This window comes from Hyperolius riggenbachi, chromosome 5 (genome assembly GCF_040937935.1).
Source record: "Hyperolius riggenbachi isolate aHypRig1 chromosome 5, aHypRig1.pri, whole genome shotgun sequence".
Classification (NCBI taxonomy): domain Eukaryota; kingdom Metazoa; phylum Chordata; class Amphibia; order Anura; family Hyperoliidae; genus Hyperolius; species Hyperolius riggenbachi.
In genome coordinates, this window is record NC_090650.1 from 33208511 (window position 1) to 33234473 (window position 25963).

The 25963-nt window shown below is 45.4% G+C and overlaps 1 protein-coding gene across 2 annotated transcripts in view; it reads right to left on the minus strand.

The window, feature by feature from the left end:
- Positions 1-11784: 11784 nt before the first annotated feature.
- The window catches only part of DUS3L (dihydrouridine synthase 3 like), a 40853-nt gene continuing 26674 nt past the window's right edge, over positions 11785-25963 (minus strand). For both annotated transcript variants that reach the window (XM_068238562.1, XM_068238561.1), the window contains exons 11-14: positions 18867-18942; positions 17045-17233; positions 14262-14390; positions 11785-11935 (exon numbers count right to left, since the gene is read on the minus strand). In XM_068238562.1, the coding sequence (XP_068094663.1) occupies positions 11863-11935; positions 14262-14390; positions 17045-17233; positions 18867-18942 (467 nt within the window). In that variant the 3' untranslated portion in view covers positions 11785-11862. The remainder of the gene's footprint in view (positions 11936-14261; positions 14391-17044; positions 17234-18866; positions 18943-25963) is intronic.

A 25963-nucleotide genomic window follows, 5' to 3' on the forward strand; every position in this document is an offset into this window, starting at 1 on the left:
GTTTGCAATTCCTAAAATGACGATGTGTCTTCCTATTTATAACACTAGGGGCCATACACAATTCACCTTTGCCCCTGAGTTTTCTCACGGGTGATATGTTCACACCTTCTCATAAAATGCCTTTTTCAACCACCAGCAAGCAAGAAAATATTTAAAATTAACAGTACTTTTTCGACTTGTGGATATTTTTCAATTGCAGAGTACTGAAGTTATTTTGACCCCCTTGCCGGTCCAATTCCCACGGCAAGGGGGCAGCACAACACTTTAAAAAAAAAAAAAAAATCCTCCGGCTTTCAGAGTAAGCAGGAAATCCCGTTCAGAATGGAATTTCCTGCTGGGCTTCCCCGGTCGCCTCGGCGATGGGGCGGGATGACGTCACCGACGTCAGAGGGAATCCCGATCCACCCCTCAGTGCTGCCTGGCACTGATTGGCCAGGCTGCGCAAGGGGTCTGGAGGGGGGGGCGGCAAGCGAGAAATGCACTCAGCTAGCACAGTGCTAGCTGCGTGCAATAAAAAAAAAATTTAAAATCCGCCCAGCGGGGCCTGAGAAATCCTCCTGCGCAGGTTACGCCGAGCTGAGCTCGGGATAACCGTCAAGGAGGTTAAAGAGACTCTGTCCTAAAAAATGTCCCGGGGGTGGGGGTACGTGCCTCGAGGGGGAAGCCTCTGGATCCTATTGCGGCTTTCCCCGTCCTCTGTACCACCCTGGTCTCGCTAGAGGTCCCCAAACTGAGGCCATGTAAATATGCCTTCCCTGGCTCCAGCGGGTGGCGTTGTTGCAGCTCTCGCATCGTTAATGGCCGATCCCAATCGGGTCTGCTCTACTGTGCAGGCATCTTGCACCTGCGCGGTAGAGTGGATCTGACTGGGATCAGCTATTTCCGAGCCAACATGGTAAATATTTACATGGCTGCCATTCGGGGACCCTCTGGCAAGACCACCATGGGACACAGGAGGATGGGGGAAGCCTCGATAGGATCCAGAGGGTTCCCCCTCCCGAGGTGAGTACCCCAAGGGGCTTTTTTTTTTTTTTTAATACACATTCTTTTTAAAGAAGAAAAATTATCTCCTAGGAGAAAGTTATTTGCAAATTGGCCTAGGTTGTTTAAATTCCAGTAAAGATAATTGGCTTGTTAGTGTGGACATCTCAGAATCCTCTTTGGTGCGTTAATTGCTCTCTGCTTCTCTGTTCAGAAGTAATGCAAGTAAGAAACCTATGCCGTGCTCCATGGGCAAGCGGTGATGTAACACTATTCCCAACATCAGGAGGGCACTGGCGAACAGGGCCGGTACTACCATCAGGGCAATTGCCCCAGGCCCCCGAAGGGCTGCTATGCCCTCCATGCTGCCAGACCCCACCCCACACACTCTTCTGTGCAGTTGCATAGCTAAGGAGATGTGGGCTGCCATGCCAGTTTTACATTGGGCCCCCAAGCACACTATACATTGCAGATTTTGGTGTGCTGTAGCAATTGCTAAAAACAACCGCAGTGTCAAAGGTGCAAGAAGGGGAACAAATTGTTAATGATTACTACCATTTAAAGCCTCTATAGGAGTGATCATAACCAGCACAGGCAAAATAGAGAGCTAATACTGTGGTTGAGAGAGGCAGCAAGATGAAGATGAGGAGCATGGACAGGTGAGTTACAATGCTGATCATGCAGGGAAGGGGGGAATCCAGTACAGCGAAGGGGCTGAATTTAGTGTGGGGTAGTGGAGACAAGGTCTTCCAGCACCCAAGGCTGGGACCCCAAAGTGCGCCCCTCCATCCCTCCCACCCCAGCTGTCACACACTGATTGCTATTAGACTAAAGGTGGCCACACACCATACAATTTTTTAAATATCTGTTCAATTTAAGAATTGCAATCAATTTTTCTAACTGATTGTAACATTTCAAAAATATGACCAATGTACCACACATATGTTCAATTTTCCCCCCAATTATGATTGGAAACTAACAAAATTGCTAGGGTGTGTATATTAATAAATTAACAATCCAACACACACCATACAATCTATAGAAAGATTGAAGAAAAATCTGGCAGTCCGGATCGATTAAAATCGAAGAAAACGGGAAATCCGATCGGATTTTCAGTCGAATGAAGAAAAAGCTTTTGATTTTTTTCGGGAGATACGATCGTTTTTATCGAATTACTGTAAAATCGGATCATTTTATTGTATCGTGTGGCCACCTTAAGAGGCACCATGGGTCCCAAACACCTTAAGGCCTCTTGCACACTGCATGCATTTCAGATTCCGATTCCGCTTTAAATCTGTTTTTACATCCGATTCCGATTCAGATTTTTAATCTTAACTGCATGCTGCGTTTTTTGATCCGTTTTTCTGTTGAATGTATTCAAGGAAAATCGGAAACGGAATCGGAATCGGAAAACGGATTTGCAGTGTGCAGGGAGCCTAAGGCCTCTTGCACACTGCATGCATTTCAGATTCCGATTCCGCTTTTTAATCTGTTTTTACATCCGATTCCGATTTTTAATCTTAACTGCATGCTGCGTTTTTTGATCCGTTTTTCTGTTGAATGTATTCAAGGAAAATCGGAAACGGAATCGGAATCGGAAAACGGATATGCAGTGTGCAGGGAGCCTAATCTCCAATTATCTGCCTTGCAGTCACTGCCATGTATCCCTTTTTATTATTTCTCTCCATTTCAAACACAATCTTGGAATTATAGCTGAGTTGTGCGCCCCCTCCTACACTGCGCCCTGAGGCTGGAGCCTCTCTTGCCTCTGCCCTGGCCCTAGGGGGAGACCTGGGGTTATAGGGGCACTGGTGTTACCTTTTGGAGCTCGAACTTGCCCTGCTGGTGAAGTCTGCGTCTAAATCATTAACTGAAGCAGTCAGTTTCACTGGTTTGTTCTAGTGTCTTCTGGGTTAGAGGATAATTTTGAGGCTTATTTAGTATGTTACAATTTTGCTTATCCTGTAAGGCCGTTGTGAGCCTAACAGGAAATACTCCCCAGCTGGACACACAGTGGTTCTATAAAAACAATTCTTAAAGGGCAACTGAAGTTAAGAGAATATGGAGGCTGCCATATTTATTTCCTTTAAAAAAAAAAAAAAAAAAAAGTTGCCTGGCAGCCCAGCTAATCTATTTGGCTGCAGGAGTGTCCGCTTAACACCAGAAACAAGCATGCAGCTAATCAGTGTCAAACACCTGATCTGCTGCATGCTTGTTCAGGGTCTATGCCTAAAAGCATTAGGCAGGGGTCACTCCTTTCATGCATGTTTTCTGCACAGAAAAACTGATTTCAACTGAGTACTCCTGTTAATCAATGGGCTAGTTTACACTTGAATGCAGATTTGAGCGCAGAAGAAAAAAAAACTGACATCCTGCAACATAATTCTACCCATTTTGTCAGATTTTGCTATCAATTACATTAGCTTCTGTGAAAAAAAAATTCTGCATACAAACAGAAAAAAAACAACAACCAGCAGTGGTCACACTTGCCTTCAGAAAACAGAGACAAGTGTGACCCCTGCCTTAAAGGCAGAAGATTAGCAGGACAGCCAGGCAACTGGTTTTGCCTATAAGGAAATAAATATGGCAGCCTCCATACCGGTATGATTCTTTCTGGATTTTAGGGTCTAAATGCGGTGCAATTTTTTTTTTGCAGGCTTTTAGATCCTAAAACCTGGAAAAAGATCATTCTGCTAGGGAGTTCTGCAGCAGCCCAGCAATCCCTCACCTCCCTGGGATCCTGCACTTCAGTTTTCCCTCCATCCTCTGGGTGGCGCTGTAACCCTGTAGTGAGATTGCCGGCTATCGTCATGATGATAGACAGCAATTTCATCAGGGGGAAGCAGAGCCTCGGAGGAGAGGAAGAAGAATAGTAGCAGACGTTGAGATCGTCCCGGAGGTGAATGAAAATGCCCACTGCGCGCATTGCTCTGCATAGACCTCCTGATAGCTATCAGGAGTATAGCTCGGGGTTACTGCTCCTGGCTTGTTTTTTTTTTTTTTTCCCACCCTGGGCTGGACTCGTGATTACCGCTAAGGAGGTTAGAGGGCTAGAATAAAATCTTTCTGGATTAGGGTTTTGAAGCAGCACTAAAGACATAGCATATTAAATCCTAAAGATTAGGGCTACCATGCCATACAGTGGTGCCAGGCTGGAAATCCATTCACACAACATATAAAGGTAAACCTACAGAAAATGTAAGAGGCTATGACGGGTAACAAGCTTGAGGGCCCGTTTCCACTATAGCGTTACAAAATCGCCGGCGAATCACCGCAGGCAAATCGCATGCGGGTGCGATTCCGCATGCGGTTTTTGCCGCGATTTTGCATAGGTAAGGCTGTATGCGATTTTACCCATGTCACTGCCTGTGTGAATTAACATGGGTACCTATGCGAAATCGCGGCAAAAAACGCATGGGGAAAACGCATGCGATTTCCCTATTAAATATATTGCGTGCGATTCGCCTGCATTCCACACGTAGGCGAATTCTGAGGCCCCTACCCTGCAGATTTTTTCTGCACAGAAAAACGTGCGGGGAAACGCACAAGTGGAAACAGTCCCATCCACTTGTACTGACTGTGCGAATCCGCAAGCGGGCAACGCATGCGGATTCGCGATAGTGGAAACGGGCCCTCAGTCCCTGCACACAATAATAAAGCAGACTCTAAGGCCCGGTTCACACTTGCGGTGGCCCTCCGGAATCGCCGTGCCGGAGCCGCACCGCCTGCAGAACGGACGGAACGGACGCACGGCATAGCAATTAAAGCCTATGCGTCCGTTCACATGGGTCCGTTCTGCAGAACCGGATCCGGGCCGGATCCGGACTCCGGCCTCCGTTCCAACATGCGCTATTTTTTCATCCGGCCCCTCCGGCAGCCGTATCCGGGGCGGAGCCGGACTGCACCATCCGGCCAATACAAACAAATGGGAACCGGAGGCCGCACAACACACTGGCTGAGAAATCCGGATCTTCTACCCCACTTCCTATGCGGATTTTTGCGGCGATATTGGCTGGGGACACATGGGCAAGCATTTTGGAGTGGAGCAGCACGAGCTGGAGGTGTTGGCAGGATGTTGGCAGCATGTCGGAGGTGGAGGTGAGTGCTAAACAGCAGAGGGCCTGATTCCACAGGTCCCCCTTCTGCTGACCTCCCAGACCCCAACATTTTTTTTTTTTACGTATATTTTGCCAAACGGATCCGGATCGCATCCTGATTGCCACCTGATGCAACCTGACCGGATCCGGATCAGAACCGTACGGTTCCGATCCGGATCCGGTCAGGTCATCCGGTCCGTTTGGCAAACAACCGCTAATGTGAACCGGGCCTAAAGCAGCCTTTCTCAACATTTTTTACCCTGGAGGAACCCTGCAAATAACTTTTGGATCTCAAGGAACCCCAGCAAACAATGGTGCTCAGCAAGATTTCGGATATCCGAACTACCCAGATAATCCAAACTTTTTATAGCAATTCGGATATTTTTTAAAATCCGAACACCACTATCCGAGCAAACATGGACTTCCCATCTGAAATACGAAATCCAGGCCGATAGTTAGTTCAGATATCCGAGCAGAAGCCAAAATCACCTTTTCAAAGACATCCAGGCATAGAGAGAGAGAGACACCTCCGTATGGTTTTCTTGTTTTTTTGCCATTTTCAGGTCACTTCCGGTTTTCTATCCAGATATCCGAATCCGGTCAGATACTGAGGTCAGATATCCGATTCGGATTGGAAAATCTGATACCTGGGTATATGGATCCGAATTAGATCCAGATAGTGAAAAGTGGTATCTGAGCAGCACTGCCTGCAAACAATTTTTGGATCTTGAGAAACACCTGCATTTAATTTTCAGGCGACACTACCTCCTACTACACTGCCACTCATACTGTCTCATTATTATTCTGACACCCAATTTATAGCGTTTCTTTTTACAGTACCCCCTATTATAATGTGCTCTATTATACTGCCTTCACGATAGGGTAACATTCCAATGAACCCCTGCAGAGTTCTCAAGGGACTCTGGTTGAGAAAACCTGCTCTAGAGGTTCCTGAAGGAACTGCAACAAAGACAATATTTCCTACAGGTAACTATTCAGTGTCAATAAGGTGACCACCAGCAGTCGAGGTCTCTGACCTAGTTATGCCCAGTACACACACCCAAACTTGATTGGGCAATTTTACCACTTCCATGCAGTATGAGGGCCAAACAGATTTTGAATACAATGAACTGATTGTGCAGGTAAGCTCTCAAACTACAATTGGCCAATAAAGATTGCACGCGTGTATGGACCTTAACCGGTTGCAATTAAAGATGTAGAGTCTACATCCTAAAAAGTGCTGCTGCAGGTTCTCAGACATACAAGATTAAATACTGCCGTCATGCAGGCTCGGTCCTGTGTGCAAGTGAGTAATTGCTGCTATAGTAGAAACAAAAATTTAAGTTTTCTTTAAAGGGACTCAAAGCTGAAAAGATTTCATTAACTGGGGCTTCCTCCATCCCCATCCGCCTGGATCGCACCAATACCGCCCTCCGCTTCAAGGAACCGGGTCCCCGTAATTCAGTCATCGCAGCCAGCCTACGCAGAAGTGCTCCCTCTACGTATCTCCCCAGCGGCTGCTGGAGAGATACGCAAACAGCGCACTTCTTACGTCAGACTGGCCCCCGACGGCTCTAAGTGACGGGACCCGGTTCCTGAAGCTGTGGCGAGCGGAGGACAGCGGCGTGGGAGCGATGTGAGCGGATGGGGCTGGAGGAACCCCCAGGTAAATATAAAATCTTTAGTTTTGAGCTCTGGTACACTTTGGCCTCAATTCATAAAAATGAGTGCGGTAGTTCAGAGACGGGCGGGAAATTACCGCTACCGGTAAATGAGGGCTTTTGCAGTGAATTCATAAAAAAATTCCGAGTGTGATAGCAGTCGGTAAGTGTGCGGTGTGGTGCGGAAAGCTGTCGGCAAAATTTGCTGAGTGCGGTAGTTTGCCGCTGACTTCCCAATGACAAGGTGCATGCTGGGTAGAAGTGGGCAGTTTTAGACACGTGGCTTATTTTTTATAAATTATATTTTTTATAAAAAAAAATATGTATAATATACATATAATCTTATAAATTATATAACTCTGTACGATTTCATAACCCTTCCTCCTCTGTATCCTTAAAAATTCCATAACATTAAGCTGCAAGGGCTCCATTTGTCACCTAAAATGCTACTGTGTAGAGCAAACTCTCCAGGTCTTTGTTGGCGATAACATGTTATTTATTGCTTCCTTACTCCCCCCCTTTTTTCATGAATACACTTCATTCACTTTACAGACACAAACAACGTTTACATTACCGCATGCAGTAAACATGCGTTACATTTTATGAATCCACTATGAACAACATACCATGCGGTAATTTACCACTTTGGCGATAACGCATGCGGTAATGCTTTATGAATTGAGGCCTTTAAAAGGAAAAAAAATTACAAGTAAAAATTTTTTTTTAAAGTGACAGGGTCTCTTTTCCTCAGTTTAGTTATAACCCCTACCCAGCCTAGCCTTTTAACCCCTGCAATACTATTTATACACCTTTAATTATTGCCGCCTGTAGGCTGGGGATAATAGTCCAACACATGCCCAGCTAGTAATAATATGGCATATGTGGAATCATTATTACCAGGAAGGGCCAAAGAATATATTTATGTGTTTTATAACGGATGGACTGGTCATGTGAAAATTAAGATGGGTGAAAAAAAAAAGTGTAGTTTACGCCTAATTTTCCCCATAAAATGACTATAAAATACAATTTTTGAATAAAATGATTACCCAAAGAAAGTCCAGATTGTACTGAAAAACAATATACTGTACATCATGATGTTAATATGATAAGTAACAGAGCCACAGAATATGGTGACACTTTATAAATCAATAATAATACGGTATAACCTTGTTATAATAAACTCGAGTATGTTAAATTACCTCTCCAGGTCCCGGCCATTCTCCATTATAAGTCTATGGGAGCAATGCCTGGTATAGTAAACTTTGATATTATAAAACTTCTGTTATAGTAAACATGTTTTTAGGCCCCTACGTGATGCTGACTCTGGATATAGTAAACAGTGGGCGGAGCATGCGTCATATGTCATATCTTCAGGCTGGTTGCAGGAGAGCTGATGCCTGATAACATTTGTAAGACAAGAAGAATGGCTCTGGTGCTGGATATACAGTACTGTACAAATAAGCAGCATGGGGAAAATGCTATAATAAACAGCATTTTTAAGGAGCCCTAGATACTGTACCAGCAGTTTCTCCAGCCTGGCTATGCAGCCCTAAGGTATGCTTAACCTTGTAGTCCACCAAATGTGCAAGTGCTGGTACTGTACTTCCAATGGGAGGACAGAGTTGCTCCTTTTTAGCAGATAATGCACCAGGGCATGCTGGGCCATTTCTAGGACAATTACTGAAATAGTAAACTTCTGATACACTGTTCTCCCCAGGACTTATTAAGTGGGCGGGCCGCCCGGCTGTTTTGAGCCACCGCCCGCCTGTTTTGAAACCCCACCACCGCCTTTTTTCTGAGTATTTACACTTTCTCTGAGCGGCGATCCTCAAGAAAATGGCCGCCGCAAAGCCATGAGCAGGGGACACTTTTCAAGCTCACAGTGTACTGGGCGGGAGGAGTCAGCGTCTTCCACAAATTAATGCGCGTCTGCACCACCCACCGGCCAATAGGAGACCTCGCCGACCCGACCCGCACTTCAGTCACGTGGTGTGGTGTCACCAAGGAGGGTCCTAGCGCTGCTATATGGCGAACCTGAGCGATGGAGGAGCGTGTTCACAATGTGGTTGACTCCAGCCTTGCTCTCCTTGTCGTAGTTCTGGCGGTAAGTCATGATGCTGGTGGGATTCGGTGTTGTCTCGGTTAATAACCAGTGAGGATCGGTCCGGCGCACAGAAGCCTCTATTCCGTTCAAACAAGAACCGAGGTATCTGCCAGACGTGTATTTACAGGAGTGCAGTATATCTCACCCAGCCACGCTCTCTGTTTAGATAGCATGAGGTTCTGTTCAGCCAAGCACGCAGCCTGTTTGCAGCATAGCTGTATTCTGCAGTCTGCCTAACGGGTCACTCATCCTCTGTAGTGGCTGCGACGTCATCTGTCTCTGCCCCGTCCCGCGCCCATGGCTCTGCTCATGTTGCACGTGGAGGTCTGGTGTCATTAATCTTTTGGTAAGACACTCTTCTCTGTACTCCCCCCACACACACACACACCCCCCTCCTCTTTAAGGCAGGGAACACACTTGACTTTCAGTTTCCGCGCGCGTTTTTCTGCATACTTTTTGTGCACACTAAGTGTGTTTCCATGCAGGAAAACGCGCGCGTTTTTTCACAGCAGCTGATGTAAATGATAGAGGAAATTGCCAAAATGTGCAGAATCAGGATGCAGAATGTCAGTTTTTTTTCTGCGCGCGAACAACACAGTAAGTGTGTACTAGCACATTGATTAACATGAGTTCTCAGTTTTTCTGTGCAGAAAACGCGCACGAAAACAGTCAAGTGTGTTCCCTGCCTCAAGCACACATTCCATTGCGTTTCTGCTTCTCATTTCACTGTGCCTGATGCAGGTAACGGCACACCGTTCTCACTTTGTTTATACAATGCTTTCTGCATTCCTCACTCTGGCTGGTATTGCTTTATTTGTACATAGCACTTTCTCCGCTGTTCAGCCGTTTGGCTGCTCAGTGATTTATATTTGTTTTTTTTATCTTGTATGACTGTATTTTACTGTTGCACTGTTTTATCATTTACTATATTATTTTCATTAACTGCTGCACTGCCACTTTATGCTGTATGGGCAGATCGACCAAGATACAGATCCCTCTCTGATCAGAGAGAGATCTATTGGCTGCCCATACACTGCAGACTGATTACTGAACAACTTTATGACACTGCTTCATCCTCTCCATTGCTGTCCCATCCAAATGTTAATCTGCTCCCCTGCAGCTGCTCCTGGTTCCGAATTCATGTTGCACATGGCTGGTGTATGTGTGATGTTACACGCCTTTTCCTTCACGCACCTGATCGACAACATTGGTCTGAAATTTTACAGCTTGCTCGATTGTGATATTGGTTTTGGCTCAGAATCTGTTGATTCATTGATTGGGCAGGCTTGTTGTGACACCAGTTTTAATTTAATTACATAAAATTATCCAAATCACTAGATGGATGGACACCTTAAGAACGCCTCTATTATTTGCTAAATGACTTCCTGCTTGAAGCTTTACTATTCTCAGAAAAGCATGGCGTATTATATCAATAAACTAGCCATCTGGTCTTCAACCAGTGCAGGTGGGGGAACAACATGCAGAATCTGAGACTAATCATAGTGCTGCATTTATACTTACCTGAGGATTCTTCCAGCCACCTGTGGTCCGTGGGCTCCAACGCCATCCTTCCGGGCCGCTCTGGTCCTCCGCTGGCTGGCCTAGTCTCTTCCTTCCGTGGCCCAGTTGTGCTGTAATGCCTATATAAGGACAGTGAGCGCACGGTCCACAGGGGGCTAGAGGAAACCCCAGGTAAGTATAAATACAGCACTTTGATTAGTCTCAGGTACACTTTAAAGAATGCATTAACCACACACACCTCCAACTAGTAAATTAGCGTTACTGGCTGCCAATTGATCCCCAGCACCAGCCAGATCTCTGTGACATAAATCGCACTAGCCAGTGGCTTACAGAATATGGCTGTTTAATTTTTGTATATAGAGACACTTGGCTACTAATTTTATCTTGAGGCACCTAGCTATTTAATCAAAAATTGGCTATTTTATCTTGATGCAAAGGAATACTTGATTCTTTTACCTGGATTCATGTGACTACTTGATTCTTGAATCTGGAGGCATGTGATTAATCAGCTATTGGGCAATGAATTTTGTTTTTTAATATATAATCGATGATTCAAAATTTTTATTCTGCATGAAGGCTAGTTTCCATTAGGGGTTATTTGCAGCATTACCCTGCATGTAAATGAATTTGCCTCGCCGTGGACCCACCCCACAGTGGTTGGCATGCACACCACTGGCTGGCAGAGGAGGATGGAGAAATCCGGGCAATCAGCAGGGATGAGTACCGAGGTGGATGGATCACGCCCATTATCCGCCCCATGTCATAGCCACGCCCATTTTACTCCACCCGGCTACTTTTTCATGCCACCCGGCTGGAGAAAAATTCTGGGGAGAACACACCACTCCTTTTTTTTACTATAATGAGATTATACTGTAATAAGTAACGACATCTACAGTGCCAAAAAGGTCAGGAATCAAAGTGGATCCGAGATAAAACTTTTACTCATTGCATAATTGTGTTACTTTCATATAGTTTATAGGGCATTCCTCAAGCCAAATACTTTTTTGTTTGTTTTAATACTCTAACTTCCTAAAGACTTGCCCACAGTTCCTTTTGTGCCTTGGCACTGTAGCAAGGGCTTATGGGAGCTCAGTCTGGGCAGGAGGAGATTACTAGCCAGAGATTTCAGAGGCAGAGGGAAGTGAATTTACACACAGGCAAGCTGATAGCATCTCCAGCCCTCAGCCTGTGACAAACAGAACATAGCTGCTCTCATTGTATCACAGGAATAAATAATCAAACTGTTAAAGCTGTTTGCAGCTAGATTTGCTGTGTAAACTATCTAAACTTTAGATAACATATATAGACAAGTTATTTGTTATAGTTAGTTTTTCATCTCGGATCTGCTTTAAGGGGTAAAAACCTTGGTAGTTAGTGAACAAACTCACAGCATAATTACAGTGAACAAAAGCAAGGACACTTTATGAAATTAAAGTTTTTATATTTAAAAAAAAAATAAATCCATCATCCAATGGGCAAACATTTGAAACGACCAGTCTCATTTGTAGGAATTGGCTTTGTGTTTGGGTAGGAAGGTGAAGTTGGGGGGAACAGGTCCCAGCAGCATCTCACTGTAATAAAGCAAAAGACACGATAAGAGAAGAGAATACAGAGAAACAGTACAGACAAAAGGTATAAGAAGCTCTGTGTTTGCACACACTCAGGGGCGCTGCCATGCTGGATTCCCTCCACCCAAAGGAGAGAGGACTATGGAGGCTGACATGTTTATTTCCTTTTAAATAATGCACATTGCCTGGCTATCCTGCTGATCCTCTGCCTCTAATACTTTTAGCCACAGCCCCTGAACAAGTATACAGATCAGGTGTTTGTGACATTATTGTCAGATATGACAAGATCAGCTGCATGCTTGTTTCCGGTGTGTGATTCAAACACTACTGCAGCCAAATAGATCTGCAGGGCTGCCAGGCAACTGGTGTTGTTTAAAAGGAAGGAAATATGGCAGCCTTCATATCCCTCTCACTGCAGTTGTTCTTTAAGGGCTGGAACCCAATAGAGCGATTTTTTTGAGCGTTTAGGGAGCGATTCAAAACGCTAGCGATTTCCCTAAACGCTCAGCTTATGTTAATGGATGGGCTAAATTCCACTGGAGCGATTGCGATTAGCAAAATTGCTATCGCAGGACATGCAGCATTTTGGTGGCGTTAGCATTTGTGTTTCTGCAATGTAACGTATATAAACGCTGGCGTAATCGTGCATGAATTGCTACACATAGCGAATTGAATACAATGAAAACAATTTTTTTGAATAGCCAGAAAACGCTCAAGAAATCGCTTACAAAACATTCATTAAAAACACTAGCGATTGTGATAGCGATTTGTAGTGAGTTCCAGGCCTGAGAAAGAGCCTTTTAACCACATAACGACCGCCTAACGCCGATAGGCGGCGGCTGGTCGTTTGTGGGTTTCCATGGAGGCCGTCCCATGTCAGTTTATGGAGGGTGTCTCCGTGAACAGCCTGCGAGCCTCGGATCGCGGCTCGCAGGCGAAATGTAAACACGCAAGGAAGAAATCCCTTGTGTGTACATCCTACGGCGCTGCTGTCGCAGCAGCGCCGTAAAGGAAATCGGCAATTCCTGGCCTCTGATTGGCCGGGGATCGCCGGCATCTGCGGTACAGGACGGATCGCATGGGGGGGGGGGGTGAAGTCTGATCGCCCTGCCTCAAACCTGATCTGTGCTGCGGGCTGGAGAGCCCACGCAGCACAGATCAGTGAAAAATGCCCTGGTCCTTAAGTGGTTAAGAATATATTTGGATACAGCGCTTACAAAGGGAAGGGCAAAAACCGCAGTCCTTTTCACAAGTGATCCACCTCACCCACTTTCACATGTATTTCTTTATGAAAAGGACTTTGTAAAAATACTCTGATGCAGTCTTGCAATACAAAAGTCTTGAAACAACTTTATTTGGCACATATGCAAAAATGCAACAAATTTACGTATTCATAAAAAAACTTTAAATCCGGGAGATCAATCCTCATGAAGAATAATATATCCAGAACTTTTCATGAAGCTAACACACACTGTAATCTGGCTTGACTTGATAAACGACTAAAGGCTTACAGGCAATATCAAGCCAGATTACAAAAAGTTGTAGATCTAAAGTTTTTATGAATACGTCAATTTTTTTGCATTTTTGTATATATGCCAAATAAAGTTGTTTCAAGTCTTTTGTATTGCAAGACTGCATCAGAGTATTTTTACAAAGTCCTTTTCATAAAGAAATACCTGAGAAAGAGCCTGGCATCTCTTTTTGTACTGTAGGTAGTCTTTAGGCTGGTTACAGGTGCACGTTAGAGCAGCCTGTAACGCAGCCCACCGCACAGTAATGAAAAATCAATGGGGCTGTTCACAGTGCCCACGTTGCATTACATTGTAACGCTGCGTCACAAGACAACGTACTGCATGCAGTACTTTGGACGCGGCTGAGCCGCGTTAGACTGCTTGCACATGCTCAGTAATGTTTGGGAGGAGCGGAGAGCGGCCATGACGTGCAGTGTTTACTTCCTGGAGCAGCCACTCTGTGCGGTGATTGGCCGGCGGGACCACGTGATGCCGTATGCGCACAAGAGTGCGCATCACAGCATCACTGACGCCAGAGTGAGCTGCACAATGCGGCTCACTCTGACGTCCAGATCCAGCACCACCAGGCGTTGAGTTAGGGGGACGTTATGCGACCTTAACGCCCCCTCTAACGCAACGTCCTGGTGTGAAATTAGCCTTAATGTATTTCTTTATAAGCGCACAGTGATTAACATAGTAATCTCCATGCTCCTTTCACAGTGGCGGTATTCCATTTTCATCCAATCGCAAAAGTAGTGCCCGGAACATCTCTCCTGCGCTCTTATTGATGTAGTCTAAAATAACTATACATCACCCACCTGATCTTTATCCAGTCCGCCACATTCTGGCTGGCCATTATTGTCTCCATATAGTCTCTTCCCATGTAATAGGGAGGCCTCTCATTGATTTTCTGAGGCACCCGTTCCAATAATCCGACAGGAATATACCTGGATAAAGAAACGCAGCAGAGCAGGTCATAAAACAGAGATAAAGGTAACGGAATAGTGAAGAAGGATTTAAAGCCATTATAAAGCCAAAAACTATACACAGCATGTACCCCTTTCTCGTAAACGGTTATAATGATTACCGGGGTTTTTTAATTAACTCCGCCTCAGACACCCTCAGTTTGCCCGTTCCAGGGCTTAGCCCCGCCCCCTTAGAGAGGACTCTATCGGATGTGCCAAAGAAGCGTCTCAGCGCCGTCTGTAAGGTGGTTAAAATGGAGCTGTCAGCCATACTATCTCAGAAATAACAAACATATAAGTAGATAAATACTTGCTTTACTTACATAACACATGTATTGCACTGTCCATGTTTTGATTTTAGTGATTATTCTATTGTAAAAAAAAAAAGCGAAAAATCCTTCTTAGGATTTTCCATTTTGTTTGTGTCTATCTTGAAGCCAATCCTGACATCATTTCCTCCCTCACGTTGTCTGCGCATCTTTGCCCGTCCTCCACCCAGTCTTCAGACACTCCCACACAGCTCTGTAGTAGAAAGTGCATTGAGAAATATTGGCCAATCAGAGAGGAACAGTGGCTTGGGAGGGGAAAACAGGAGTGAAAGAGGCTTCAGCCAATCAGGCTGCATTAGTTAAGTCTGATGGGAAATTACAGAGGCCCAGAGATGAAGAAAGGGCCTTTTTTTTTTAACTTACCTGGGGGCTTCCTCCAGCCCCATAAGGATAGATGTGTCCCTCGTGGTGCTTCTGTAAGCCACAATCTTCTCCGGTATGCGGCTCAGTGACGTCAGCAGGTGGCCTTCTGCCCATGCGCGCAAGCACAGAACGCTCCAGCTGACGTCACTCAGATTGAGCCTGACTGGGTGTGATTGTGGCTCAACAGAGGATCCTGGGCGGACTGCGGGAGGCACGAGAGAGGACGGTGAGGGACGAATCCATGTTTATGGGGCTGGAGGAAGCACCAGGTAAGTAAAAAAACACCCACTTTCTTCATCTCAGAGTCTCTTTAAAGGGCAAGTGAAGCAAGAGGGATAGGGAGGCTGTCATATTTATTTCCTTTTAAGCAATACTAATTGCCTATCTATCCTGCTAATACTCTACCTCTAATACTTTTAGACATAAACCCTTAACAAGCATGCAGCAGATCAGGTGTTTCTGGCATTATTCAGACATTACTGCATCCTAATAGACCAGCAGAACTGCCAGGCAACTGGTATTGTATAAAACAAAATAAAAATGGCAGCCTCCATATATTTTTCACGTCAGTTGTCCTTTAACCACTTGCCGACCGCGCACTCATAACGCGCGTCGGCAAAGTGGCAGCTGCAGGACCAGCGACGCAGTATTGCGTCGCCGGCTGCAGGCTAATTAATCAGGAAGCAGCCGCTCGCGCGAGCGGCTGCTTCCAGTCAATTCACGGCGGGGGGCTCCGTGAATAGCCTGCGGGCCGCCGATCGCGGCTCGCAGGCTAAATGTAAACACAAGCGGAAATAATCTGCTTTGTTTACATTGTACGGCGCTGCTGCGCAGCAGCGCCGTAAGGCAGATCGGCAATCCCCGGCCGGGGATCGCCGCCATGTGACATGAGACAGCCTGTCACTGGCTGCATAGGACGGATAGCGTCCTGTGCAGCCCCGATCACCGGAGGGGTAGCAGGTAGGAGAGGGAGGGGGGAATTTCGCCACGGAGGGGGGCTTTGAGGTGCCCCCCCCCCCCGCAATACTTACAGCATGCAGAAGCGATCAGACCCCCCCAGCACATCATCCCCCTAGGGGGGAAAAAAGGGGGGCGATCTGATCGCTCTGCATGCCAGCTGATCTGTGCTGGGGCCTGTAGAGCCCACCCAGCACAGATCTGAAAATACAGCGCTGGTCCTTAAGGGGGGGTTAAGGCTAGGTCCTCAAGTGGTTAAAGAAGAAAAAAAAAAAAAGAAAACCCAGCATGCCCTGCAACTTCCTTTGTGCGGCAATGTACCAAATAAGAGCCAGGGAAACTGGGGAATGATGTTTTATGGAGAAGAAAATAAGAGTGATTTTTAACTTTTGGATTGCCTGGTTAGCATCCTTATTACTTGTTTACCAGATAAAAATAAAGAATTGATTTTTGATTTTTATGCCCGACAGTTACACTTTAAACAAAACCCCCTGGGAAGTCATTATAACCTTTTAACCCATTAGCAGCTTCAAAAGGAATGATCTCGTTTGAGATAAGCCCACTGCTTTTAACTTCAGCCGGGAAAACTTCTTGTGCTGTAAATTCTTGGAATGCTTTGATCTCTCTCTTTGCTAGCAGAGGATACAGAAACTGAAAGCAGAAGTCCTCTGTTATTGTCTCACACTGCCCCCTAGTGACAAGTGGCCATAAATACACATTACAGCTGTACTAATTAAAGGCAATAAGAAGCAAATAAGAAATGAAAAAGAAAAATGTGCTAAAATAAATTGGCCTGGAGCACTCTAAATAAATCGGCTGATAAAGGGTTAAGAGAACACGGCATATGCTGTGTGTATTTTTGGCTTTATAGTTGCTTTAAAAATAACAGTAAAGTATAAAAATAAATTAAAAAGCAAACAGGCATTAGAGAGCTGTACTGTGGGATAACAAGCAGGTGAGTGGAGTGTCTGTGTTGTGCCTTCTTACCGGCAGAGGAAGGAGAGCCACTCCAGCATAAAGCGTCTGGTCTTCTCCACCCCCGCCGTATCCGAGCCCCAGTGCTCCAGCCCGAAGTCTGTGTACTCTCGCAGGATGTCAAACCTCTCCGAGGAGGAGATGTCCCAGTGCCGCTGCTCCTTTATCTCTGTGAACAGCCAGGGCTTCACCAGAGCCCCCCTGGAGACACAGGAGAGGTGTGTGAATGCAAAAACACATGGAAAGGCAAAGCTAACTCACCAAGCAGCACCTACTGTATGGCCCGGTGCACACCAAAATCCGCTAGCAGATCCGCAAAATGCTAGCAGATTTTCAAACGCTTTTTCTTCTTTTTCTGTAGCGTTTCAGCTAGCGTTTTGCGGTTTTGTGTAGCGGTTTTGGTGTAGTAGATTTCAGATATTGTTACGCCTGCAAAACCGCTCTGAACAGGCGTTTCTCAGAGCGGTTTGTGTTTTTCCTATACTTAACATTGAGGCAGAAACGCATCCGCAATCCAAAAAATGCCTCGCCCCGGGAGTATGCGTTTCTGCAAAACGCCTCCCGCTCTGGTGTGCACCAGCCCATTGAAATACATTACCCAAGCGTATCCGCAGCCACAAGCAGATCGCAAAACGCAGCCGAACCGCTCTGGTGTGCACTAGGCCTATTTATCTGCTCTGCAGAGTGAAGCCTCAGATAAAAAGTATATGAGCCCAGGCGCCCTCTAGTGGCTTATCAAGCAGCACAGCAGCCTGAAGGAAGACCGAGTCCCACACATGGTCTCAATTCACTAAGCAGTTTAGACTAGTCTACTAATGGTTTGGTCAGCTGCATCAAAGGATCAAAAGGGAATTCGCCATTATCAAATGTTTTAGACCTGTTTTTAGACCTGGTCTAAACCATTTGGTAATTAAGTGGGAAAAGCAGGGAAAATGATCAAAAGATGCAATTCACAAACGAGTAACTATGACTGACATCCTTCTTCCCTGACGAGCTCTCCTCTGCATACAATTAAACTCTTGCATAATTCATTCAAAAGGTTCCATCCTCACATCTAAAATCCCTCACAGAATTACTTTACCTACAGAAATCAGCTGGTCTAATCTCTGTCAGAGAAAGTGGGCGTGGTTACTCCTTGTTTGCCTTTGTGAATTGTGTCATTACTGAATGCTAGACCAGGTCTAAAAACAGGTCTAAAACATTACACCAAACCATCAGTAGACTAGACTAGTCTAAACTGCTTAGTGAATTGAGGCCATAGCCCTCAATTCACTAAATAGTTTAGACTAGTCTACTGATGGTTTGGTCAGTTGCATCAAAGGGGAATTCACTATTACCGAATGTTTTAGACCAGTTTTTAGACCTGGACTAAACCATTTGTTAATTACACAATTGACAAAGGCAAACAAGGAGTAACCACGCCCACTTTTTCTGACAGAGATTAGACCAGCTGATTTCTTGTAGGTAGGCTAGGGCGCGCTCTATAGGCAGTAGCAGTGTTAGGGAGACTTGCCCAAGGCCTCCACACTGAATAGGTGCTGGCTTACTGAAGAGGAGGAGCCAAGATTGGAACCCAGGTCTCCTACGTCAAATGCACGGACCTTAAACTAGTACACTATCCAACCACTGTGCAGGATTTGATGTGCAAAGCAGAAGCTACAGCGCTACTCTGTGCACTTACAGAAACACTGTGGCCTGACTGCGTTTTATATGCACAAAAAGCAGATGTAGTATTTGCCATTAATACTAATATCTAGAACTGAATAAATGAATTGAGTTGTGTGTATGATTCCTGATTTATGTATACCTGCTCCTTTATATTTTTTCTACTGACCTCGCCAGCATAATTCCCGACACGCCGGTCTGCATGGCCCGATTCGCATCCTCGTAGGAGAATATGTCACCATTTCCTGGAAGGCAAAAGTTCCTGTTAGAAATCACTGTAAAACAATTTGGCAAACAATCAAAAAAAAGGAATTTATGAAGGTTTATAGGCGATTTCATTTTTTTTTTTTTTTAAACAAATTTTATTTGGTTTTTGTTTAACAAATATACAACAGTGGCAGGCAACAACAATTTGCTGCCACAGGGCAATACATGATACATTTGCACCAATGTTCTCATATACAGTATCAGTGTGTACCATGTTATTAGCTTGCCCCAGATAAACTCCCCTTCCCCTTAACCCCTTAACTTCGTACACCACCCCCCTCCCCTTTGGTTCAGCTCTTACCATGTAGTAACGGAGTCTTTCAGTGTTGTATAATTCCAGTATGTTAGGTCCCACAGGCGGAGTTCAAACATAGATTAGCTGCGGCTATTCGTGATCTCAAGTCTACCCAGCGAGCCATTCAGCTGGGCCGCACAATACCACCCTGTATATTTGAAATTCTCCATTAGTTTATCCTTCTCCTCAGTAGTATGCGTAGATAGGATGAAGGATTTCCAGGTCTTGAAGAAATGTTTAGTTCGCTTTTCTTTGTGAATTAAGGCGTCCAGTTTGTCAAGGTTGAGAAGATGGGTTAACTCCTCCTGGACGTCCCATATAGTTGGTACTGTGGCATAAATCCACTTATTAAATATAACTTTTCTCGCAGCAATGATAATCAAATGTGCTAAAGGACCCACACCTTTTGTAGTTTGCCTAGGTTCGGGCCCCGCAGTGGCTTGTGCCGCACTATAATTAAATAGTAGCAGTGAGGGGTCAAGATCTGGTCTAATATTACACATGCGATTGATGTATCCTAGCGCTTGTCTCCAAAAGATTACTATATGTGGGCAAGACCAAACGCAGTGAAGGAGATTAGCATTAGGCAGGTGGCATTTAGGACAGTTTGGTTTGTAATACTGAGGTGGACTTGCATATTTCATGTTAAAGGCATATTTTGCTCTGTGTATGAACTTAATATGAGATTCCCTCCACGTCTCCCCTATCATTAACTTTCTAAATACCCCCAGACCTGCCAGTATCTTGTTGCTGATGTCTGGATCATCCAACTCCTTACTCCAGGCTGCAAAATCTGAATCCCCTTTTTTTGATTGCATCGATAGATCTTTATTTTGGAGGGAGGATTGAAGTTGGGATAGCGATACCTTTGAAAGGTGGGGAGATATAAAGGTATCCATCTCGTTTAATTGCACTAATTTTGTGAGATCTTTTAAATTGCTAGCAATATGAGACCTTATTTGCCCATAGTATAGGAAGTGGTGAGGGGGTAGGGCGAATTTCTGTCTTATTTCTGGGAAGGTATGCAGACGTTTATTTCTTAAGTCTATTAATTGTCCTAATCTAATTAACCCCTTTTTTTCCCAATCTATGTAGCCTTTGTGGGATAAGCTTGCCGGAAAGCCAGGATGGCCCCAAAAGGGCATGTATTTTGTAACTAGGTGGGAGACTTGGAATCTCTTGCACACCTCCTTCCATGTCGCGATTGTATCTCCGATTAATTTACTATGTTTCAACCGAAGTGGCAGGGTTGAAAATTTGCTATGCAATAGACCCGTGAGCGACCAGGGTTCTGCAAATGCCGTTTCTAGGCCATAGTTTGAGTAAATGCTAGTGCCATTGATCCAGTCTCTGGAGTGTCGTATCATGCATGCCAGATTGTATCTCCTCACATCAGGTATGGCCAGGCCCCCCTTATCTTTGGGTTTTTGGAGTTTGCGGAGGGCAATCCTGTGTTTCCGGCCATTCCACAAGAAGCCTGAAAATGCTCTATATAGATCTTTGATATCTGCGTGTTTGATCAATATGGGGAGGGTCTGTATTGGGTATAAGAGACGGCCAAAACTTACTGCTTTGATCAGAGCAGCCCGTCCCATAATATTAATTGGCAGTTTCATCCAGCTTAGTAGTTGTCTTTTTATGTCGGATATTAGTGGGGAATAGTTAATAGAATAGAGGAGGTCGGGATTTTTATGAAATTTTAAACCTAGGTATTTTATTTGTGAACAGATTTTAACTGGGCAGGTATTTTGAGATATAGGTACCGCTTGATCTGACAAGTACATTATCTCACACTTAGATATGTTTGCTTTGAACCCGCTAGCCTCCCCCACTTCATCTATTAAGGAAAATACCATTTTCAGCTGGGTGGAGGGGTCAGATAAAAAGATCAAAACATCATCCGCGAAGAGAGCCTGAGATAGTGTCTCTTCTCCTATCTTAATTCCCTTTATTTGTTTCTCCAGGATGCGTGCTAGGGGGTCAAGGGCCAGGTTAAATAATAGGGGCGACAAGGGGCACCCCTGACGTGTTCCCTTTTGTAGTCGAAATCTGTTGGAGAGAAAACCCGGGGTATATATCTGGGCACTGGGGTCGGTTTGCATTGCTCTGATTAAATTTCGTATGTTGCCTGCAAAGTTCATTTTATTTAGTACTGCATCCAGCCAGCTCCACCTCACGTTGTCGAATGCCTTTTCCGCATCAATTAGTAGTACAGCATAGTTTTTGCAAGATTTGGGGTAGGCTTTAACATAGTCTTGCGCTAGGAGAAGTTTACGTACGTTGGAAACTGCTGACCTTTGCCTAATAAAACCTGACTGATGTATGGTTACTAATTTGGGCATTAGCTCTGCTAGTCGGTCTGCCATGATTTTAGATAATATTTTGGAATCGACGTTGATCAGAGAAATGGGTCTATAGGAGCCTGGAACCATAGGGTCTTTCCCTTGTTTAGGTATTAGCTTTATGTAGGCAAGATTAGAAGATATTGGGTAGTTACCTGTCGTTAAGATGTAATTGAATAATCGGGTCAGTAAGGGAGCCAGATCAGACCTCAGCATTTTATAATATTCACCGGATAGGCCATCAGGGCCGGGTGCTTTACGGTTAGCCATGTGTTTTATGGTGCTCAGTATCTCTGCTGTTGTTATCTCAGCATTTAAAAATTCAAGCTCTTCCTCACTTAATTTGGGAAGATTCAAGCTTTCAAGTTTTTCATATCCCGCTGAAAGTCGGCTCTGGCTATCCTCCTCCCGATACAGGCCTTGGTAGTAAGTTTTGAAGGTATCGTTTATTATTTTGGGATCATGTGTTATCTGACCGGACTCTGTTCGAATGCTTGGTATTACAGTGTTTTGAGAAGGGGGCTTGGACAGTCGTGCAAGTAGTGTGCCCATTTTGTTTCCATATTTGTGAAAGTATAAGTTTTTGTAGGTTTTTAAGTATTTATCTCTATTTTTTAAGCAATTATCCATATTACCTCTGGCTCTAAGCCACGCAGTTTTATTCTCTGGGGAAGGAACATTCAAAAATGTTGTATGCGCCTCACGGAGAAGTCTCACAGACTCAAGATATTGTAAATGGGACTGTTTCTTCCTCCCTGCCACATAGCCAATTATCCTGCCCCTTATTACAGGTTTAGATGCTTCCCAGTATAATGAGATGTTTTGTGAGTGCTCTGAGTTATTCTCCTGATATTCCCATAACCATTGCTGGAGCATTGCTTTAAATCCCTCATCCTCATATAGATATGTAGGGAATTTCCACAAGATGTCTGTCCCCCTCGGTAGCGTTGGGATCAATTTTAATTGAATTGGTGCATGGTCAGAGATCATAAGATCTAGTATTTCAACTGACTCAATTTGATGCATCACAGACGGAGTAGTTAAAAAATAGTCTAAACGGGACCAGACATCATGCGGAGGTGAGAAGAACGTGAACTGGGATTCATCTGGGTGAAGGATCCTCCAAGAATCCATTAGGTTCATGTCAGATACATACCCAGAAAATAACTTAGATTTTACTTTTGAGGAAGAACTCACTGGATTTCTACCTGACCTGTCCTCTTTTATGTGCAGTATAGAGTTAAAGTCCCCGCCTTGTATTACCTTGGTTGGGTTTGAAGATATTGTATTTGTCAGGAGGTTCGCAAAGAAACTCCTATCCTCTGTCGTAGGGGCGTATACACTCATGATATCGTACTCCTCACCTTGGACCCGCAGTCGAATCCTCACCCATCTGCCCTCCCCATCGGTACTATGCTCTAGAACTTCCCCTTGAAAATTTCTATGCATCAATATTAATACCCCAGATTTCCTCCCCTGTGCTGGTGAACCGTAAACTCGTCCCACCCATGATTTTTTCATATAGCGAAATTGTTCCTCGGAGAGATGAGTCTCCTGTAACAATGCAATTTCTGTGTGTAATTTTTTTAGGTGCCTTAAAACTATTGATCGTTTACCTGGTGACCTGAGCCCTTTCACATTCCAAGATGTGATCCTAATGGCCATTTTAACCTGGGTCGGATGTATCAACTGCGGGTCCACACATAATAATCATCCATATTAGAACACGTACAGTAAGAGCTGACCAAAAATCCCCTCCCTCATCCCCCTCCCCAAACCCACAACTGTTGAACACGTCCGGATCCGTTATATTCACGCGTGCTTCAAAGCATTCAGCACTCAGCAAACCGTGATATTCACCACGGAACATGTCGTACTGAGGCTGCCAGTGTTTTGTACAGATCCTGGAGGTTATCTTGCTGAACCAGAACAAAAGTAGAACTAAAAGATAAAACCTTTCAACATGACTTCTCCTCTTCCCTGGAAGCAGATCCATCTTCCTGCGAACTCCAAGATGGCGCTGTCCCCACTCACTTACCCCATTCCAAGGAGAGTCATATTCCGTACCCGACTGAGTTTAACCGTTTTTTTTAACTAACCAGTCTTTTGTACGGGCCTTTATGCAAGTGTGTGCAGTGCCCCCAATAATACATTTCAGTAGATTCACTTATCTGCGCGGCTGTTTAATCCGTACCTCGGGGAGGAGACATAGGTTTGAGAGAATTCAAGAATTTCATGGCGTCGGTAGGCGATCGGAAGGTGTGTTGCTGTTCAGTCTCATCAGTTATAATTAGTATGGCCGGGTATTGAAGGGCGAATTTCAGCTTTAGATGGATGCATTTCGCACAGGCTTGGTTGAACTCTTGCCGCTGTTTGGAGATCTCTGCCGAATAGTCGTTAAAGAGGCGAATAGTTGCTCCTTGAAACACAAGCGGGCCCTCTAGCGCTCTATAAGCTCGGAGTATAGCTGTTTTATCAGCAAAGTCCAAGTAGCGAGTCATGACCATACGTGGTGGTCGTTTATCGTTGGAATCGCGTGGGGGGCCCACTCTGTGAGCCCTTTCCACCTTGTAGCCCTTTTTTAGTCCCAGTAGTTTTGGCAGGGAAGCTGCTGCAAATTCATGCAGGGCCTGCGCTTGCATTGATTCCGGAAGGCCCACCATTCTTAAATTGTTCCTCCTGGACCTATTTTCTAGGTCCTGTAGTTTAGCGCGCATCTGTTTGTTTTCCTCTGCTTGCGTTTTGGCTTTGGATTCTGTAGTAGCTTGGAAGTCTTCCAGGCTCTGAATGCGAGTTTCCGCCTGGTCAAGTCTGGCGTCATGTTTCTGGATCTGTCGCTGAATGTCACGGAGGGAGCGGTCAAGAGCTGCCTGAATCGCGGCATGTAGTTCTGGTTTCAGCGTTTTGACTACCTCAGCCGCTATTTGTTTGCAGTCCACTCTCTGTGAGGACCACTCACCTCCTATTTGTAAGCTGTCTCCCGCCTCGGAGCCGTCTTGGCGCTGGTCACTCTCCCACTCCTGAGAGCCGTCCTCGTTGTTTGTATGTAAGGGAGAGGTGTCGGGCGCCATCTTGTCTTCCTCCTCCCCGCCTTCTGGGTTCCTCTTTCGGCCGGAGCGCATCACATACCGATCCATGGTAGGTGCCAGGTAAGATGTGCTGGTGCCTTCTCTGCCTCCGTCGCAGTTTCTGGGATGTGGGGGCACTTTAGCTGCGGTATGGGTGAGTTAAGGCAGCGCGATCAACGGAGCTCTCGCTTGCCGCTGCTTACATCCAGGCGCCGGAACCGGAAGAAGGCGATTTCATTTTAAGCGTATAGATAGCTTCCAAGATTTATCTACATCTACCCCCCTTTAAATTATTTAATAAGGAGGAGTCTGGATTGAATTCTCACTGGTAAAACTGCACCATGAAATGGAGCTACAGGAGCCAGCCAGTCAGGTACCTTTTACATTCTTGGTGTTATGAGTGGTGCAATGTTTGCTGCTTTTAGACCCTAAAATACACAAATAATTACACACCAGAGAGAACTCCCAGTTCAGGCAACCCCTGTACAGCACTCACCTCCCCGGGATCCAGCGCAGCATTTCTTCCTACTGTCCTCCGGGGGGGGGGGGGGGGGGGGGGGGGGGGGGGGGGGGCACTCTCTCTCAATGGTGAGATCGCCGTCTCATCATGTGACTATCTCACCTGAGAGATAGGAGCCTTGGAGGACCAGAAGAAGACAAGATGCGACAGTCCGGATCCAGGGGAGGAGAGCTCTGAATGTGGCTCTGCTGAGCTCTCTGTATATCCTGCCCAGCAGTCACCCCGACCCAGGCTTGCAGTTACTACTTGCAGCATATTTATTCCCCAGAGCCTGGGTCAGGAATACTGCTAGGAAGGTTAAAGGGACCCAGAGCAGTAAAAATAAATGGAATCGCTACTTACCTGGGGCTTTCTCCAGCCCACCGTAGGTCGGGAGGTCCCCCAGCATTCTCCTGGCTCCTCTCCCAGTCCCTCTGCCACATACAGCACCGGCGACACCCGGGAGTCGGGTTGCCGCTTCCGTATCTCGGTCGCTTTGCGTCATTTTACAGTAATGTTGTAGCAGCCGGCGTGATGACGCAAAGCGCCCAAGATACGGAAGCGGCAACCTGACACCCGGCCCGGCTGTCGCCGGTGCTGTATGCGGCGGAGGGAGGGGAGCCAGGAGGATGCCAGGGGGGCTGGAGAAAGCCCCAGGTAAATAGCGATTCCATTTATTTTTACTGCTCGGGGCCCCTTTAATACAAATAGTACAGAAATGCACTGCGCAAACAATTGTGCATTGCTGAATCATGCAAACTGATTATCCTGTTCATTCAAAAATATATATAAGGA